General features: G+C 37.7%; 1 protein-coding gene and 1 long non-coding RNA gene across 14 annotated transcripts in view; one reads left to right on the top strand and one right to left on the bottom strand.

The window, feature by feature from the left end:
- LOC309661352 overlaps positions 1-21145 on the top strand; it is a 161509-nt gene that overhangs the window by 20308 nt on the left and 120056 nt on the right. For all 7 annotated transcript variants that reach the window (XR_014263970.1, XR_014263971.1, XR_014263972.1 and 4 more), the window contains 2 exons: positions 9030-9090; positions 9661-9748. This is a non-coding gene — a long non-coding RNA (uncharacterized lncRNA). The remainder of the gene's footprint in view (positions 1-9029; positions 9091-9660; positions 9749-21145) is intronic.
- On the bottom strand, positions 2500-20481 carry FABP2 (fatty acid binding protein 2). 7 transcript variants are annotated; one of them, XM_082463087.1, is made up of 6 exons: positions 19331-20481; positions 8250-8352; positions 5489-5598; positions 4334-4506; positions 3204-3311; positions 2500-2829 (listed from the first exon to the last, which is right to left on the bottom strand). In XM_082463087.1, the coding sequence occupies exons 3-6, from the start codon at positions 5553-5555 to the stop codon at positions 2779-2781; spliced, it is 399 nt and encodes a 132-aa protein (XP_082319213.1). In that variant the 5' UTR covers positions 5556-5598; positions 8250-8352; positions 19331-20481; the 3' UTR covers positions 2500-2778. The 7 variants fall into 7 exon arrangements, with proteins under 7 accessions (XP_082319213.1, XP_082319211.1, XP_082319210.1 ...); XM_082463085.1 differs by having other exon boundaries at positions 5489-5603; positions 19331-20480; XM_082463084.1 differs by having other exon boundaries at positions 5489-5650; positions 19331-20480.

A 21145-nucleotide genomic window follows, 5' to 3' on the forward strand; every position in this document is an offset into this window, starting at 1 on the left:
AGTGACATGATCTAATTTAGATTTTTAAAGGATCGTTCTGACGCTGTGTTGAAAAAGAGACTAAGGGGGCGGAGTAAGGAAGGTAGAAAGAAAGTAGGAGACTTTTTAGGGATTAGTAGAGTAATCAAGGGAAAGATAAATGGTGACTGACCAAGGTGATAGCAATGGAAATGAAATGTGTTAAACTTTTTAACCTTTTGTTGTGGAAAATATCAAATACATACAAAAGTAGGGAGAGAAGTTTAATGAATTACCATGTTCCTACTAGGTACCCCATGAACCTATCACGTGTCAGCATGAGTCGGGCACTTTTCAACAGCTGCAACAGTTGTCAACTTGTGACCAATCTTGTTTCTTCTATACTCCTCCCCACTACCTCCCTGACCCTAGATTGAGGAGGAAGCAATTTGAAGGAGACCCCAGATACCATATTTCATGTGTAAATATTTCAGCATTTACTACCCCAGCTGCTTCTAACTGCTCCTCTGCTCTGCGATTTACCCTGTGGCTCCTGCTTGTTCATAGCTTTGCATACTCATGGCTTTTACTTACTGCCTGCCCTCTTTGTCCTCTTTAAACCTTTTCAAAATTTTTTTTTAATTTTTATTTTATTTTTTTATTTTTGGCTGTGCTGCGTGGCTTGCGGGATCTTAGTTCCCTAACCAGGGATCAAACCCGCACCCTCGGCAGTGAAAGCTTGGAGTCCTGACCACTGGACGCCAGGGAATTCCGTAAACCTTTTTCTACCAATTACTGTGTATTTCTCACATTCAAACTCCCTAAAGGGAGGTTCTTCTAGGTTCAGTTCATTGTGTTGTTCTTTCTGCACAGAGGAGGAACATAAACTGGCCAAACTGTGTTAGATTGGCTGCTCTTGGGTCAGGCACCCTCTCTTGGTCAATCAAATTGGCGTGATATCAAGGTCAGTTTCCCAAAGAGGGGTTATAGCAATGGTAGTCACTTAGCAAACAATAGGCTGCTCTCCAATACTAATAAATAGTGGAGATTTAATGCTAGAAAGGATATAAATTGTAAAAAAAAAAAAAAAAAAAGTGAGCCTGCAGTGAGGCTAGAAATAGATAAGTGCCTAACCACTTAATTGTCATTTTTACAGTCTGACCTGACTCATTTGGAGTGCTATTCTTGGGTGCCACTAAGGAATTAAGGGACTTTTTTTTCCTTAAGATATTTTTGTTTATAATAGGCTGAGTAATAGCATAGATCATAATGTACTGGACTAAAAGTCAAGACCTACATTTAATTCCTGTGTTCCTCATGGACTCTGTACAACATTAGATGAGCTAATAAACTTGTCTGTGCCTTAGTTTCTCCACTTTCAGGTGAGATTAATACCTGCCCTTTTCCTATTTTCACATACGTAGATAAGATCAGAGAGGTAGAAGCACTTTGAACCTTTATTTTTAAAAAGTGTGTGAAAAATCTAAATAACTATTTTCAATGTGAAGTTTTTAATGAAGTTATAAAATGAACAGTGGATTTAAGTTCTTGTTTTTGCAAAAGATTACATATTCTCTAATCTATTCATCTTCATCATGTGCGCCAACATTTTTCTTCCACGTTGTAATGTATCTGCCATGTTTATATACAACTTAGAATGATACCTGGAACTTGGTAAGAACTATATAAATATTAGCTGTTACCTTCACCAGTGTGAAAAATAATTAGTCAAAACAAAAGTCCGTAGAGTTAAATGCTTAAAAAATTGACCACCCTCTGTGCCCTGTAATACACAACCACCTAAAATGCAATTGCTTGAAATACATAAAATAGTATATCATGTGAGCGTATGAGTGAAAGAAAACTTTTGAGGCCCTGAAAATCTGTCAGTGTATGTGTTTATGAGTAAAGGGGGGATGACACTTGAAGGTGACACTTTTGGTATCTGATAGCCCACTTTTTCTCAAAGACTGGTTAGTGTACCTGCTGCATCAGAATCACTTGAGAGTTTTCTAAAATCCCTGGTTCTATTTTCAGAAATTCTGATCTAATAGGATAACAGTGGAGATTAAGCATGCAAACATTTCTTAAGTTTCTCAGATGATCCTGATGCTTACCCAGGTCTAGGAATCACTGACAATGTAGAAAAATATAATACAGTTCTTTACCCTAGTACATCATTTGTTTCCTATCAGATTATTCAAAGTGGTATGTATGGGGAAATATACAAATCCACACTGGGAGAAGAGGACTGGGAGGGTATCTATTAAAATCAGAATAGTGATTATCTCTGGATTATGGGTTTATGGAAATATTTATTTTTCATTTGCTTTTTTATCTCTAAATTTTCTGGTTGAATATATATTATTTTCATAATAAATGTTACTAAGGAAAATATTTACCACCAGTACAAGATTTTAAAGACCTCCATGCAATGTATGTTTTTAGTTTACCAAATGTGGGAAAAAACCCAAAACCATCTATCAATGCATATGCTGCATAGCTTTTTTTTTTTTGAAGGAGAGACGACTTACAAAGCAATGTGGGAACAATATTTATTCATCTGTTTTTTAAAATGTCACAAATTCTTTTAGAACACCAATAAATGTACATCTTAGAGAATGTAAAACAAATTAAATCCTAATTAGCTTTTATGTGTTTTGCTTTAGCAAGACTGGAAATATAAGCCATTGGCTAATGTTTAATAAAAGGACTAATCAGTCAGCAACTTTATACTTGGTGAGGAGAGGAAAATAAGTTCTGGTTCAGTATAGATTTTCCATCTAATATGTGTTCTGGGCTCTGCTCCAGGAACAATGCTCACTCCTTTTTGAAGATTCTCTTGGCTTCCACTCCTTCATATACATAAGTCTGAAATGTGTTAACAAACATAGAAGAATTTGCCATTAAGATTAAAGGCTATATTAAGAAAAATATTAGTAGTATTATAGCTTTGAAATAAGTTTATAGTTTTTTTTTCTTGTACCTGATAACAACACTTTATACAGATACAGGATACATCCATTTAAAAACACGTTTTGGTTTTTAGTCACATTTTTAGTTAAAATAAGCTCAATGTATTGACATATATATGCATCAGAAAATATATGTATTTTAAAAATCAGTAAGATTAATGAGAAAAGTAATAGTCTATTTATTGATGATATAACTCAACAACCCCCAAAATAAAATCATTGCTATGTGATTATTTTTGTCTTTGGAAAATAACTATAATAACCACTCACCTGGACCATTTCACCACCTATAATTTCTCGGACAGCATTTAGTTCATTTCCATTGTCCACCCGTTTGAATTTTCCAACAAGTTTATTTCCCTCTAGGCTCCAAGCCCCCTATGTAAAATTTAAAAAAATAAATAAATAAAATAGCATTTTTTAGGGTCTTACATGTGTCAGGCCCTGTTTTGAGGCCTACAGATCTACTTCTTCAAACTTCACTATGACCCTATGAAGTAAATATTATCTCCATTTCACAGATGAGAAAACTGAAATACAGTAATTTACCTAAAGTCACAAAGCCAGGGTTGAACCTAGGTTATTGGGCTCTAGAGTATGCGCTGGTAACCATCATGCTGTCCTCACTCAGTTGTTTCCAAATGCCAGATTTTAAGGCAGATCATCAGGGCTTCTTTTTTCTAAACCTTTCACATTAAAAAGAGTGTTCTAAATTTAGCCATAGTTCATATTAGTTTCATGGAGAAGCTAACAAGCTTGTGCTTGTTTTAATTTATGTAATTGTTGCAGTAATTAAAACATAACCACAGTTGATAAAATATTTGACAGTGTAATTGTCATTGCAAACACGTTTAATTTAACCAGAAAAATTCTAAGGGCAAAAAAGTTTTCAAAAATCAGTTGAAAAATGTGACTCCATAAAATTTTATATCAAATATTAAAAGTTGAATTCCCAATGACCTAGACTGTAGCATTAGACCTTTCCATTTGATCACACATTAATTCACTAATTTATTCATTTATTGTATTAGTTCAGTTACATTAACTAAATGTCTATTATGTTTAAGTTAGATAACTCTAAAAGCTTTTGTTGCTGTCAAATATATAAAGTTGAAAACACTGAACTTTAGTTTTCTTTATGAAGAGGTGTATACTCAGTCATTCAAAGATATTTTTCTAATTCTTATTGTTTAATCCTTTACAGATGTGTATGAAAATCAAAAAGTTATGTTTAACTACTCTGCTAACTTGTTTGATATATAATGTGGATAAACTCCATTGGCTGCTTCAGTAAATGAAAGAGACCTACATTAATTAAACCACCCAATGACAGAAAGCAGAGATTATTTTAGTATTGTATAGAAAAATCAGGAATGCCTTGCTTATAAAAAATTTCTTACAGTGAGTTCAGTTCCATCTGCGAGGCTATAATTAAAAGTGACACCAAGCTCAAACACAATTTCAGTGTTTCGAAAAGTGCTTGATTCTTTGACTGTGAATTTATTTCCTTCTTGTGTAATTATCAGTTTCAAATTGTCATGAGATGCAAGCTTCCTTTTCACCATGTTAATACCTGCAAAGGGAAAGAGATTTAAGGAAATAAAGTAAAAAAATGCCATGGAAAATGCTTACTTTTCCAAGTTCTGTTTTAACTAGTTAATTAATCAATTAATATTTTGAGGGGGGAGGAAAACCTGATAGCATTGCCTTTGCACAAGAGCATTCAGATTGCTTCTGTAGAAGAAGTTCAGGCTCAATCATATCAAACTATTTTTCCAAAACTTAAGAAAAATTAAATGAAGCAAGAATTGTTGAATCTTAGAACTGAGTAATTTTTAAAAAATTATCAATATTTTTGTTTCAGTGTTAAGTAAACCAAATTCCAGGAGTGTCAAGTGAAGGATTTTAAAAGTATATTTATATATTTATAAGGATATACAACTTTAATTCCACATGTATGGTACTCTTTTTTTTTTTTAATGTCCTTTTGCTTTCCATAATGGCTTTAAAATTTTGAACTTCATAATTCTCTGTCTTTTGTGGCATTTCCGACTGTCTCAAAAATGAGAAAATTAGCAAACATTATAGCCAAATTTATTATAAGTCAGAGGAAAAGAGAATTAAGTCTCATTTATTCAGAGCTGTGACTTTTGATAGAACTCTCTTTCATTGCTTTATTTTATGGACTTTGCTTTTCCATTCCCTAGAATTTAATGTTTTAAAGTCTGGAAGTTATCATTACACACTGCCATATTTTACTTCCTAAACAAAAAAACTGTCAATTTTCAATCAGCAGTTAACGTGAATGAAACATATCTGGAAGTTTTTTGTGTTTCAGAGAATAGCACCCAAGAATCTTTTCTTCCAGTGGTGAGGCAGCGTATTCTTTCCAATGTAAGAAGTGGGAATATGGTTTTTGCTACTCTGAACCATCAACCATTCCCAATCCGCACCGCCACAACAGGTGTCATTCTCTAAGCCTTAAGGTTTAGAAGGAGTTAGAAAGATGTCTGTGAGAAACAAAAGAACAAGCCATTAAAGTATTAAGCCCTTACCCATTTTTTCCATGAACTTTTCATAGTTCTCGTTTCGGTCTACCTTCCAAGTACCATCGAACGCCATGTTCTCCAGCTGATTGAGCCTCTAGGCAATCAGAGATTCAGGGCTGTCCTTAGGAGAGAATTTATGCCATTTCTTATCTTAGAACCAACTTCATACTGTGATGTGGAAGTTTAAAGTTCAAGAGGTCACTTAACTACATTAATGCCAAACCATCATAGTTTCTCTAGTTTCTTTAAATTTCTTAGCTCCTCTCCTGAAATTCAGCTGCATTAAAGCATGATAAGCATAACTACTCTGTCTTAAACTATGATTGTGGGCACATTTATTTCAAGGATTAGAATGCATATTGTCTGCAGATAGTTTTTCCGCTTATGAGTTCAAAGTGCACACTGTGTTGAATGTTACATAATTTAGATCATATATCAAATAACATCTGGGAAGTGAGACTATTAATGACGTATCCCTTTTTTACAATAGCAATTACCTTGTAAAGTAAGACTTCATGACCAAGTACAGCTGAAAAGTTAAGGTTAGTAGGATATTGATACTGAATATTTATTTTTCTAATATGTCCTTTTGCATTGTGTTTTTGGGTTGCCAGGGCTTTGGGTAAATATCCTGGCACCTGGTACAGTGCGTGACACACAGTAGGGACCCATTATATTTTTGTTTTGGTCTTGAATGGTGATAGGCCACTGAGAAAAATTTCAAGAGGTAGAAATGTGGCTGGATAACATGAAAACTCCCATAAGAGAAACAACATCTTTAAACATCTGCCACATGCAGAAAAATCAAAAGCCAGATGTCAGCTATGCCATTAACTAAAACCATTCCTTTGTTTTACTCTCACTCCCTCTCATCCCCAAACCTGGTGCTGTCCTAAGCCAAAACTCAACATGTGTGTTGGGTGGGTTGGGTGTATAGAGGGTAGCTAGAAAGATGAAGAGTGAAGAAGGTCACCGTATCTGTCCCTGCCCCCACTGCAGGCTTCCAACCTGGAGCATGCCCTAGCTGGTGCGGGAAAAAACATTAACTTAGTGTGAGGTGTGCAGTTTTGATTATTAATGAGCCCGAACATATTCATTATTAAAAAGAGACTATTATTGTGCGTGAATGTGACCAGAGAACCTCTTATTAACTAAAGCTCAGTAGAGAAACTATAGAGCATGCCCAAGATTTCATTCAGGGTCAGGGGAAGGACGTATCTAACAAATTTGAACAGGACATTGGGAAATAGAATAAAGTTTTAAAATGTTTTAAAAAATATTTATTTATTTGTTTATTTGGCTACATCGGGTCTTCGTTGCAGCATGCAGGATCTTTGTCGTGGCATGCGAGATCTTTCATTGTGCTGTGCTGGCTTCTCTCTCTAGCTGTGGCTTCCGGGCTCTAGAGCGTGCGGGCTCAGTAGTTGCGGTGTGCGGGCTCAGTAGTTGTGGCATATGGGCTCTCTAGTTGTGGTGCATGGGCTCCAGAGCGTGCGGGCTCAGTAGTTGCAGCACGTGGGCTCTAGAGCGCGTGGGTTTAGTTGCCCCACGGCATGTGGGATCTTAGTTTCCCGACGAGGGATCGCACCCACGTCCCCTGCATTGGAAGGCAGATTCTTAACCACTGGACCACCAGGGAAGTCCCACGTTTTTAAAATTTTGATATCTATTGGGCACACTCTTTCAGAGGAGTTGCCCACTTTTTATTTTCTCAAGCACATTAAACAGTAAACTACCTTCGACTAAATCTGTTATTTCATTTAAAAAGAAAAAGACATCCAAATATACACACAGACATACACACACACACAGAGAAAGAGAGGGAGAAAGTGGGTGGGTCAGGGAAGAGAGGTCATAATTTGAGAATAATGGGAAGTCCTTTACATATGAAAAAAATTGACTACCTTTGTACTTCTCTCTTTTGCCAAAGATAATGAAAACCTCATTATTTGGGAACCATCACCCTAGTGTACTTTCAACTTGGAGAAGGGAAGAAAAGTTTATGGTTACTCTAGAGCCTGGGTTTAAATAGTCTCTCAGGTAATCCACTATTTATGGTGATTTGTGAATTTAGAAGGCCATGGATAATGGATCCAATCTTTTTTTTTTTCTAGATTAGAAAAAATAGATGTATCTGGTCACTGGAATAGAAATGTAGTGCAGTAAAAAGAACATGTGTTTTAGAAACAAAAAGACTTGGTTTCAATACTGCCTACAACACCCATTATACACTGTACAGGACCTTGATCATATCACTCAATCTCTCTGAGCCTAAATAATTACTAATAATTAATCATTATTATCCTCATTTTATAGATGAGGAACTGAGACTCAGAGAGATTGATATGATCAAGGTATATGATCAATATAAAAATTATATAAAGCATGAGCCTGAGCAACTGATAGACATCAAATACTCAATAAACCTTTGTTTCTCTTCTTGTTCCCTGAGAAAGAAAATCAATCTCAATAATAAATTTTTGGAAGTATCCCAGGTCTCAAACCACTTTGATATTTGAGAAAGGAAATCCACGTCTTTTCTATGGTTTATTAGAAAGTCACCTGAAATTTATTTATTTAGGTATTTTTTGATTTGTACTAGTGATTAACTTGGGACTGGGTATGACTTGGATTTGCCTGTTAAGGTTAGCATGATGCTTTAGATCCCTCTGGGAATACAACTTTTCTCTCTATGATCTCACAGCAATGGAAATAAAAGTGCCTGACTCAGGAAGGTGGGGAGGAAGAAACTAGAATGGCTCCTTACCATTGTTCACCTAACAGTGCCCTTTTTCTCGTGGCCACCTTGAGCTTCCCAGGAAGAGCAGAATAGGATCAGAAAAGCAAATAGCACTTGGTCTCATGCAAACCTGCTAACAGAATGGACATGTTAAACTTTCAGTCTTCCATTTATCAGTGGCAGTAACCTAATTTAAAGTCGGTAAGGAATCCCTGTTACCTCTGCAGCGTGGCATCACTGCAGTTTTTTAAAATGATTAGATCAAATTTTTAACATTACACTTTTCCTTCTTCAGCTTCTGAACTCTGTAACTCCCCAATCCTTATCACTTACCTGGACCCCATCTAGAAAAGGTTGTACAGAACCTATGGACCAGTTTCCCTTACAGACCTCTCGTACTGATGATACAGTTGGGCCAGTCAGCTGAGGGCGGACCCAGTCCTTTATTTTCTTCTTTGATAATACTCAAGATTTAAGGTCCTGCAGCTTGGGGAAGTGGGAGGATTAGGTGTGTGTTGGGGGGGTTGCAGACGCTATGGAGGTAGACGTGTACTCTCTGTGTGGACTCCGCAGTCTGCATCAGCCACTGAGTGGTGTGGAAGAAGTGGAGATCAGCAGAAACTCCTGCTCATCCCTATCCCGTTCCTCCAAGAGAAAGTACCAACCACATTCCTTAACGTGGCTTCTGAAGCCCCTACTTACATCTCCAGTCTCCTGCCGTTCCTTACTGTGTACTCTAAAATCTAAATGTATCGAACTTCTTGTAGTCCTCAGTCTGTTAAATGTGCTTGCTTTCTGTTGCTTCAGGTCACAGCTTGGTCACTGAGTGCTCTCAGAAGCCTGCCCTGACCCACCAAGAATGGGTCAGGTAAGTCTACTTCTCCCAAGTACAATGACCTTCTAAAGGTCTCAGCATAGCTCATAAGAGGCAAAAGCAGCTGATTCATAATAACCAGGGAAACAGTATCATCATGAAGTCCAGAGAGATCACGAGGAGGGGCAGTATGATATTTCAAGCTCATTTCAAAGGAATAGCTTTCTAGAGATCACAGAAATCCTTTTACCCCATTGTAAAACAGAAGGGAAAGTTTTTGTAGAGCATTTTAAAATATATACATATATATCATTTATGGGATATAGCATTTTCAGGCACTTACTAATCACTTCAGAATTTCTGAATCCTGCTTTTCAGTCCCAAGTTATTTAACTTTTACATGTCAGAAAAAAACAGTGGTCTCCATTAGGGCCATGTAAGAGAAGGATTTGAGGGACAGATGGAAAGAGCAACAGGAAATTCTTAAGGTTACTGTCCAATCCCTAGCAGTGAATGGGGAGTGAGGGAGAATTATAAAGTTTGCCTGCAGAGTTTACTTCATTCTGTTTTAACCATAAGCCTCTAAATTTTAGAAATATTAAGACCTGTTAAATTATGTTTTAGGATTTTGTACCTGAGATGGCTGGTTGATTTTCTTCCGAAAAGACTATAGAGTTACAGCAGTGTACAGGGAGGTATCTACCAAATAATGGTGAGTGCAACTTGCTGATTCTCATTAATAACAAGACAGCCATCAGTGGCAGTTGAATGATGTTGCACGAAGGATTTATGACTTCATCTTCTGTCTTATCTTTTTTAATCTGGGTCTGTTCCCCCAAGTAATGAGTCTCCCTCAAGCGATTTGAATGGGAGGTTGCTCATCTCCTATACCCCTCATACCACAGAGGAAGATGGGTGTGCATTCTCTCAGCTCCCCACTCCCACATCCATTCTGTTTCTGCCTTTTTTTTTTTTTTTTAAAGAAAACCTTTTCCTTTGAGACCATTTCCATTTGGCTGTCACCTTCCAGCCAACTTCATCATCATTATCTACCATCTATCCCATCTATCGTCGTTATCTACCATCTATCACGGAAAATCATGGCACCAGGCTCACCATCATCCTCTGTGTCTTGCCATCATCCTGGGTGAGCTCAAAGTCCATGTGGATAAGCTACTTGTCACTCTGGCCTCACGGTACCTTAACCTCCTCATCTCTAATAATCTTTACCTCTACACTTTATCCACTTACGTCCAGGGCTGTAACCTGTAGTTTGTCACCACTAGAGTTGTTCCTTCTGTGAAATTTAACATGCCGCTCCCCGGCCACAACTTTTCATCCTCTCAGCTCCTTCATTTTCTCCCACAGTATCAGCTCTTAGCTGGGAGAGAATTTCAGTCAGTTGTCGCCTCCATTTTCCCCCAAGTTGGAATCCCCTCCTGGTTTGTTTACATTCTCTATCCAGTCAATACCTGTTGCAAATAAAATAACTCCTGTGCTGTTCCAGGTGCTATTACACACGCACGGTTTCCAGCTTCAACTGAATCGTCTGCCCTGCCTGGCAAGACTTTTGTGTACCTCAGTCAACTCCCTCCTCATTTGTGACAGTGACTGGATCTTTAATTGTTCTCCTATAGTCTTCTTCCCTTGCGTTCAGCAGATGACCTGGGTATTACTCCACAGGGGAAATAAACCAGCAAGCAATAATTCTCCCAATTTATGTGCTCTCCTTTTCAGTGTTATCTGTGACTACTTTGCTTACTTCTATAAATTCTTTCATGCATGTATTCATTGAACATATATTAGAATTCCCACTATAACCTAGGAACTATGCTAAATTATAGAGATAGAATGATGAACACATACAGTTTCAGTCAAGAGAAAGCAAGGCTTGAAATTACAATAATTTGATACATATAAAGATTTTTTTTCCTATCTCCATATCTCACTTTTAATTATTTATTTGGCTGAGGTGGGATCTTTTCTCCTTCACATTAAGATAATCCAGTCTCTCCCATCTTAAGAAATGAAAAAAAGTCTCCCTGGCTTCTATTGACAATTCTAGAACCTACTCAATCTTTCTCCTTCCCCTGATGGCCAGGCTTCTTGAAAAAGTAATCTATACTGTCTCTTCATTCTTATCTTCTGTTAGAGCCTGAGTCTGCTGCAGTGGGGCTTTCATACTCACCCCTCCACTGAAACTACTTACTAAGCTCATTCATGAATTTTTTTGTTGTCAAATCCAATGCACACCCCTTGGCCCTTATTTTATGTCATTATAGCATTCCAGACCATTGACTTCTCCCTTTTTGAAATTTCCCCTTTTCTTTTCTTGACTTTATTATTTCTTGATATTCCTTTTACTTTTCTGAATGTCCTTTTCAGGCTCTTTCACAGGCAACTCTTTCTCAACCAACACTTTATATTTTGAGGTTGCATCTTAAGATCTCTTTTTATTCCACACAATTTACCTGGGCTATTTTTGCCATTCCCATGGCTTCAATTTCCGTCTATGTGACTCTAAAATTTTAAGGTACAACCCAGATCTCTCTCCTACCAGGTACCTATTCCTTACCAAGTTGCTCTATGTGCATGTTCAATTGGCACCTGAAACTCCACAAACTGGAAAGGACGTTAATGTTCCACCCAGCCTTGTTCCCTCTTCTTGTATGTCCTGTATCAGTGAATGATACTGCCATGCTAAGAATCATTCTAAAGTCTTTCCTCTCCTTTATCCTTGGCTTTCCATTTTATCAACAAATCAATATAATTTTTACTCCTTAATATCACTTAAATATATCCCCTCTTCCTTTGTATTCCCAGATAATCACCATTTTTCACCTAGGTGACTGCAATAATCTCCTAAATGATTTTCCCCTCTCTAGTCTCCCAGAATCCAGTTTATCCAGAGAATATCTTTATAAAATGCTAATTTGACCATAACCTGTCCTTGCCAATTTTTTTCTTTTCTGTCCTTGCCTATTAACATTCACTGATACCCTATTGCTATCAGCATAAAGTTCCAGATTCCTTACCTCTCCTGTTCACCCCCATTTACTCTTCCTTCACCAGATGCTATGATCTCTCACATCTCTCTTTGTACATTCTCTTTCCTCTGCGTGGAAATCCCACCCCTCTTGCCATGCTTTTCCTGCCTAACATCCACTCAGCCTTTAAGAAGCGGCTCAGTGTCATCTCTCCAATAGTCCTGACTTGCCTATGTCCTTCCTCTTTGCCTGGGCTAACTTTCCTTCATGTCAGTATCATCATCATAACCCTATTTCTTTACACTTATTGTATTGATTGTAATAGTCTGTTACCCTGTTTGTTTCTTCTACTCTTCTACTTTCAGATTTAAGGGTAGAGATGACGTAAAATGGATACATAGTATGAATGAAATAAGTTCATGTATTCTAATTAAAGCCCTTGTTGCCCCTTTAGAAGTGTCACTTTTTCCTACTCTGGGTACAGGATGTGAATATTGACTAGCTAACAGGTTGTTTGATAATGAGCAGTACACCAGTGCTGTTTTTTTCTTAGATTTTTTATTGATGTATAGTTGATTTACAATATTGTGTTAGTTTCAGGTGTACAGCATAGTGATTCAGTTTTTTTTTCAGATTATTTTCCATTATAGGTTATTACAAGATGTTGAATGTAATTCCCTGTGCTATACAGTAAATCCTTGTTGTTTATCTATTTTATGTATAGTAGTTTGTATCTGTTAATCCCATATTCCTAATTTGTCCCTCCCACCCTCCCTCTCCCCTTTGGTAACCATAAATTTGTTTTCTGTGTCTAAGTCTGTTTCTGTTTTGTATATAGACTCATTTGTATTATTTTTTAGATTCCACATATGTCATATTATGTAGTATTTGATACATGTCTGACTTACTTCACTAAGTATAATCTTCTGTGTGAGGTGATACCTCATTGCAGTTTTGATTTGCATTTCTCTAATAATTAGCAGTGTTGAGCATCTTTTCATGAACCTGTTGGCGATCTGTATGTCTTCTTTAGAAAAGAAGGTCTCTAGGTCTTGTCTCCATTTTTTGATTGGGTTGTTTGTTTTCTCAATATTGAGTTGTATGAGCTGTTTATATATGTTAGATGTTAACCCCTTGTTGGTCACATCATTTACAGATATTCTCCCATTCCCTAGATTGTCTTTTCATTTTGTTTATGGTTTCCTTTGCTATGCAAGAGCTTTTAAATTTGATAATGTCCCATTTGTTTATTTTTGCTTTTATTTCTTTTGACTTGGGAGACTGATCTAAGAAAATATTGCTACAATATATATCAGAGAATGTTTTGCCTATGTTTCTCCTAGGAGTTTTATGGTGTCATGTTTTACATTTAGGTCTTTAAACCATTTTGAGTTTATTTTTGTATATAGTGTGAGGCAGTGTTCTAACTTCATTGATTTACATGAGGCTGTCCAGCTTTTCCAACACCAATTGTTGAAGAGACTGTCTTTTCTCCATTTTATATTCTTGCTTCGTTTGTTGTAGAGGTGTGTGGGTTTGTTTCTGGGGTCTCTGTTCTGTTCCATTGATCTATATGTCTGTTTTTGTGCCAGTACCATGCTGTTTTGATTACTGTAGCTTTGAGTATAGTCTGAAGTCTGGAACGGTTATACCTCCAGCTTTGTTCTTTTTCTTCAGACTTGCTTTGGCAATTCTGGGTCTTTTGTAGTTCCATATAAATTTTGGGATTATTTGTTCTAGTTCTATGAAAAATGTCATGGGTATTTTGATAAGGATTGCATTAAATCTGTAGATTGCTTTGTGTAGTATGGCCATTTTAACAATGTTAATTCTTCCAATCCAAGAGCATAGGATATCTTTCCATTTATTTGAATCTTCAGTTTCCTTTATCAATGTTTTATAGTTCTCAGCATCTAGGTCCTTCACCTCCTTGGTCAAGTTTCCTTAGGTAGTTTTAGTTTTACCTGTTTTTTTCCTTCTATTCGTAGATATTTTTTTGGCACAATTTTAAATGGGATTTTTTTTTATTTTCTCTTTCTGATATATCATTATTAGTGTAAAGAAATACAACATATCTGTATATTAATCTTGTATCTTGCTATCTTGCTGAATTCATTTATTAGTTCTGATTGTTTTTTATGTGGCGACTTTAGGGTTCTCTGTACAGAGTATCATGTCATCTACAAATAGAGACAGCTTAACCTCTTCCCTTCCAATTTTGATACCTTTTATTTATTTTATTTCCTTTTTGAATTTCTTTTTCTTACCTGATTGCTGTGGCTAGGACTTCTAATACTATGTTGAATAGAAGTGGTGAGAGTAGGCCTCCTTGCTTTATTCCTGAATTTAGTGGGAAGGCTTTCAGCTTTTTACTGTTAAGTATTATGTTGGCTGTGGATTTGTCATAAATGGCTTTTATTATGTTGAGATATGTTCCCTCTATACCCACTTTGGTGAGAGTTTTTTATCATGAATGGGTGTTGAATTCTGTCAAATGCTTTTTTTGATCTGTTGAGATGATCGTGTGTCTTTTGTCTTTCCTTTTGTTAATGTGGTGTATCACATTGATTAATTTGTGTATGTTGAACCATCATTGCAACCCTGGAATGAATCCAACTTGATCATGATATATGATCCTTTTTGTATATTGTTGGATTTGGTATGCTAATATTTTGTTGCGGATTCTTGCATCTATATTCATTAAAGATATTGGCCTATGATTTTCTTTTTTGGTAGTGTCTTTCTCTGGTTTTGGTATCAGTGTGATGGTGGCCTCAGAGAATGAATTTGGGAGTGTTCCCTCCTCTTCAGTTTTTTGGAATAGTTTGAGAAGGATAGGTATAAGTTCTTCTTTGTATGCTTGGTAGAATTCCCCAGTGAAGCCATCCGGTCCTGGACTTTTGTTTGCAGGGAGTTTTTAAAATTCCAGATTCTATTTCATGTCTAGTGATCAGTCTGTTCAGATTATCTGTTTCTTCTTGACTCAGTTTTGGCAGGCTGTATGTTTCTAGAAACTTGTCCAAATTAAACCAGGTTGTCTAATTTGTTGGCGTATAGCTCTTCATACTATTCTCTTACAATTTTTTGTGTTTCTATGGTATCAGCTGTTATTTCTCCTTATTTTGTTTATTTGAGTCCTCTCTCTTCTTGGTAAGCCTGGCTAGAGGTTTGTTGATTTTGTTCATCTTTTAAAAAAAACAGCTTTTGGTTTTATTGATATTTTCTATTTTTTAATCTCTATTTTATTTATTTCCTCTCTGATCTTTATTCTTTCCTTCTTTCTGCTGACTTTAGGTTTTGTTTGTTCTTCTTTTTCTAATTCTTTTGGGTGGTAGATTAGGTTGTTTATTTGAGTTTTTTCTTATTTCTTGAGGAAGGCCTGTATCTCTATGAACTTCCTTCTTAGAACTGCTTTTGTTGCATTCTGTAAATTTTGTAAGGTTGTGTTTTCATTTGTCTCAAGGTATTTTCTGATTCCTTTGATTTCATCATTGACTCATAGGTTTTTTTTCGTAGCATGTTGTTTAGTCTCCATGTGTTCATTCTTTTCCTGTTTTTCTTTCTGTGGTTGATTTCTAGTTTTATGCCGTTGTGGTCAGAAAAGATGCTTGAAATAATTTCTATCCCCTTACATCTGTTGAGGCTTGTTTTGTGACTTAGTGTGTGCTCTATCCTAGAGAATGTTCCATATGTGCTTGAAAAGAATGTGTATTCTGTTTTTGCTTTTGGTTTTTTCTTTTTTTTTTTTGGATGTAGTGTCCTGTAGGTATGAATTAAGTCCAACTAGTCTGTTATGTCATTTAGGACCTCTGTTGCCTTATTGATTTTCTGTCTGGATGATATGTCCATGGATGTCAGTAAGGTGTTAAAGTCTCCTACTATTATTGTATTATTGTCCATTTCTCCCTTTATGTCTGTTAGTATTGTTTTATATATTTAGGTGCTCCTATATTGGGAGCACGTATGTTAACAAGTAGAATATCTTCTTCTTGTATAGATCCCTTTATCATTATATAATGCCCTTTTTGTCTTTCTTTATGGTCTTTGTTTTAAAGTCTTCTTTGTCTTGTATGAGTATTGCTACCCTCACTTTCTTGTTGTTTACATTTGCATGAAATGTCTTTTTCCATCCTCTCACTTTCAGTCTATGTGTGTGTCTTTTGCCCTGAAGTGAGTCTTTTGTAGGCAGTATATTCTAGGTTCTTCTTTTTGTTTATCTAATCTGTCACTCTGTGTCTTTTGATCAGAGCATTTAGTTCATTGACATTTAAAGTAATTATTGATAGGTATGTACTTACTGCCATTTTAATCTTTGTTTTCTGGTTGTTTTTGTAGTTTTTCTTTATTTCTTTCTTCTTTTTGTTTTTCCTTTTGTGGTTTGATGACTTTCTTTTGTAGTATGCTTAAGTTCCTTTCTTTTTTGGCTTTTGTGAATCTATTTTACGTTTTTGATTTTTGGTTACCATGGAGTTCCAGTATGTTGACCTGTAACTAAATCTACTTTCTTTCTTTATTTTTTTTTTGCGGGGGGGGCTGTGTTGGGTCCCCGTTTCTGTGCGAGGGCTTCCCCTAGCCACGGCAAGCGGGGGCCACTCTTCACCGCGGTGCACGGGCCTCTCACTATCGCGGCCTCCCCTGTTGCGGAGCACAGGCTCCAGACGCGCAGGCCCAGCAGTTGTGGCCCACTGGCCCAGTCGCTCCGCGGCATGTGGGATCCTCCCAGACCAGGGCCCGAACCCGCGTCCCCCGCATTAGCAGGCAGACTCTCAACCACTGCGCCACCAGGGAAGCCCTAAATCTACTTTCTTTAAATTAACAGTCATGTAAGTTCAAACAAGTCCTAAAAGATCTACATTTTTATTCTCCCCTCCCCCACATTTTGTGACTTTGAAGCCCTATTTTACATCTTCATGCTTATCCTTTTACTATTAATTGCAGTTATAATCGTTTTTATAATTTTTTGATTGTTTTTTTTCTATGCACTGGTTTGTTTAAGTGATCTTCATTCCTTCTATGTATTTTCTTCATCCCTATTGTGATTTTCCCTCTTCTATAGATTTTTGCTTCTCTTCTATTTAGAGAAAACCCTTCAATATTTCTTTTAGGATAGATTTAGTATTGCTGAATTCTTTTAGTTTTTGCTAAAAAACTGAGAAATTCTTTCTCTCTCCTTCTATTCTCAATGATAATCTTGCTGAGTAAAGTACTCTAGATTGCAGGTTTTCCCCTTTCAGGACTTTGAATGTATCATGCCACTCCTTTCTGGCCTGCAACGTTTCTGCAGAGAAACCAGCTGATAGCGTTATGGGAATTCCCTTGTAACAGACTCTTTGTTTTGCTCTTGCTGCTGTTAGAATCCTCTCTTTACCTTTAACTTTTGTCATTTTAATTATGATATGTCTTGGTCTGGGTCTGTTTGGGTTCATCTATTTTGGGATCCTCTGCTTCCTGTACCTCGATATCTGTTTTCTTCTTTAGATTTGGGAAGTTTTCAGTCTTACTTTCTTCAAATACATTTTCAATCCTCTTCTCTCTCTCTTCTCCTTCTGGAACCCCTATTATGTGTAGATTGACACATTTTATATTATCCTGTAGATCTCATATGTTGCTTTCATTTCTTTTCATATGTCTTTCTGTCTGCTGTTCTGGATCACTTATTCATTCTTCTGTGTCATTTACTCTGCTATTCAGTGCCTCTAGATTGGTTTTCATCTCTGCAATTAAATTGTCTATTTTTGATTGGTTCACGTTTATAGTTTCTAGTTCCTTGTTACAGTGATCTGTGTTTCTGTCAATAATCTTTTTAAATTCAGTGAGCATTTTTATTACCTCCTTTTTGATCTTGTTGTCTAGTACACTGGTAAGCTCTGTTTCATTTGTTCTCTCAGGGGATTTCTCTGGTTTTTTTAGTTGGAGTAGTCCCTCTCCATTTTCATTTTACTTAAGCTTCTCTGTCTCTATGAATTTAGGAAAAACAGTTATCTACTGTGGTCTTGAAGGGGCGTTTTTATGTGGGAGAGTCCCTGTGTACGCTGTGTGTGTCTAATGTTGTTGGTGTGAGGGCTGGTTTTGGTGTGGATGCCAGCCACGCCTTTCCTCAGGGTGTGCTGGCTGTTACCTCTTGATAGGGGGAGTGGCTGGTGTCGTAGTGTCTAGAGCCTGTTGGACGTGAAGCAGGGCTTCCTCTCTGATCTGTAGCTGTTGTCACCCTGTCTGGGCCAGGGTCTGCTCCCCAGATGTTGAAGTAGAAGCCTTGAAGTTTGGGATTGATCAGGCTCTGTTGCCCTTGAGTGTGTGCCCTGCCTCAAAGGAGGTGATTGCAGAAGCAGTGAGGCCTGTGTGATCACAGAGAACCTATGCGCCATGTGTGTAGGCGTCTGCAGTTCTGCTCAGAAGCAGCCCAAGGTCACATCCCTTTCTCTCTTGTGTTTGTCCCAGGTCTAGTTAGTGCAAAGTGTTGTGTGGAGTAGGGTAGGGCTGGGGGTTGGGGTGTTGTGGCTGCAGGAATTGAGGTAGCTGCGCTGCTGTCTGAGATCTGGGCTGCCTCTGTGGCAGTTTTCTCCCAGGACCTGTCTACCCCAGATCTAGTGCTAAGCTGTGGTGTGGAGTGGGCGGTGCCAGGGAGCTCTCCGTGGGAGAGGAGCTGCTGGGTACTCCTGAGCATGCTGACAGTGGCTTCTGCCACCCCACTCAGACAGTACCTCAGGCCCCCTGGGCTGTCTCTGTGTAGCTAGACGAGTTCTCTCCCAGCGCTCTCTGCCTGAGATTCAGCAGTTAGCTGCTAAGTGCTCTGTGGTGCTGTCCCTACATGTGTTAACAATGGCTACTGTGACGCTACCTGCTGCCAGATGTGTGCACTGACAGTGGCCTTCATGGCTCTACCTGGATCATTCCCCAGGCGCCCTGGTCTGTCTCCATGTGACTAGACCGAGTCTTTGCCCAGATCTCGTGCCAGGCTGTAGTGTGGTGTGAGCAGGGCTGGGATGTTTTCCCCTTTGGATTGGGAAGTGCGGTGATGCAGCAGCTGCCAGTACAAGGTTCTCTCCACCCTGCCTGTTAGCAAGCCAGCACATGTGCACTTCTTGTGAGTAGAGTCTAGGCTTCTCCAGCCCTATCTGTCTCAGTGGATTTCCCAGCAGGCAAGGGGGCTTGTCTCCTCCGTGTAGGACCCTAGGACTGGGATTCCCAGATTGTGGCTCCACCTGCTCTCTCCCCAGGGCTCTCTCACCCATGTGGACCTTCCGTTCCTTACAGATCCCCCCAGGGGGCACAGGTCCCAGCTTGATGCCTTTTTTTCCCAATCCTACCTGATTACATGGAGATCTTTCTTGCAGCTTTGGTTGTACAGGAGTTCTTCTGCCAGTTTCCAGTTAATTTTCCATGAAAATTGTTTCACATGTGGTATTTTTGATGTGTTTGTGGGGGGAGGTGAACTCCCCGTCCTCCTACTCTGCTGTCTTGATCCCTGCTGTACCTCACTGCTTTCTATTCTGACACTAAGGTCATGGGTTTACCTTGTGTAATATTTTGACTCCCTGCCTACTTTGCAGCCTAAGTGAAGAGCATGCATTTGCAAGCTTTCCAAAAGAAAGTTAGTTGCAGATAATTGGCTCCAAAGCTATCTAGTTGGTAAAATACTACAAGGGACTTTGGCTCCTTGATGAAATGAAGCAAATTTTCATCTCAGATTGAAAGAATGATGTTGCCAAAGTGCTACTTTTTAGGCTTGGCAGAAGTAATATTGCAGAAATAAAGAACATGTTACCAGTTTTAGGAAAAGCATCAGTGGGCTTTGCTATACCTTTTATATAGCTTTACCTCCCTGCCACAGAGAATCACACTTAGTGGGGAGACTACCATGACTGTATATACTCACTGTGGACAATTTTGAATATATAACTAAGCACAAAGAAAAGTAAAAATTGCTCAAGGTATTATCTCCCAAGGTAATCAGTGCTAGCACTTACATGTATGTGTTTATAGATATATATATGTATATACACACACCATTCATTTACAGTAAGTCCCCTACATACGAACCTTCAAGCTGTGAACTTTCAAAGATACAAACTTGCGTTCACGTGTCCAATCACGTAAGTTAGTGCTATTTGAGGAGGCACTGTTGGTTTTTGAGGCCCAGGACCCAAACATAGAACGGTACACAAAGGTTGCAGCAGCCGTTCAGAATGCAATCCAGTGCTACCGTGTCATCCATGACGAGAAAAAAAGAGCTACTACCCGGACATCACTGGGTCGTTTTTTCAAGAGGATAGATAGAATCGAATCCAGCAAGGAACCAGAACCTGTGCCATCAACGTCAGACGTGAGTGAAATTGCAGCTTGCCCTCCATCTCCTACTGCTGACGATCCTTCAGCTCTACCATCTCCCACCTCCTTTCCCTTCACCAGTCAATAACTCTTCTTTCCTGTTCACTCAGTGCCAGCCCCTGTATGCCAGCTGTTGCACTCTACTACTGTACTTTTTAAGGTACTGTACTGTAAGATTAAAAATGTTTTCTTTATTTTTGTGTTTATTTTTTTTTTAGGTATTATTCATGTGAAAAGTATTATAAACCTATTACAGTACAGTACTGTATAGCCAATTGTATTAGTTGGGTACCTAGGCTAACTTTATTGAACTTACAGACACTCTCTCGGAACAGAACTCGTTCATATGGAGGGGACTTACTGTGTATAAAATATACATTTTATACAGATAGATGGGTTCATACTATATATACTATTTTGTAAACACTTCAAAAATTAACAACTATTTAAAATTTTCTCATTTCATTAAATGTTCTCTATATCATTAAGAAATTTTTAAAAATTATATTAATGAACAGTCAATGCAGTAACTTAGAAAATGTAAAAAAGCATAAAGAAAAATTTAATCAAGGACTCATAATCCTACCAGCTGAACATAATTACTATAATGTTTATGTGTGATTCTTCTGGTTTTAAGTATATGTGTATGTTTGTACACACACATTCATGTATGTATATTTTCATGTATCCATGTACATATATGTGTGTGTATGTATGTATATACATCTTGTATATATACGAATACATAAGTATGTATATGTATATACTCACATATGTTTGTGTGTGTGTAGATA

Source organism: Balaenoptera physalus, assembly GCF_965194825.1.
Source record: "Balaenoptera physalus genome assembly, chromosome: 5".
NCBI classification, from domain to species: Eukaryota; Metazoa; Chordata; class Mammalia; order Artiodactyla; family Balaenopteridae; genus Balaenoptera; species Balaenoptera physalus.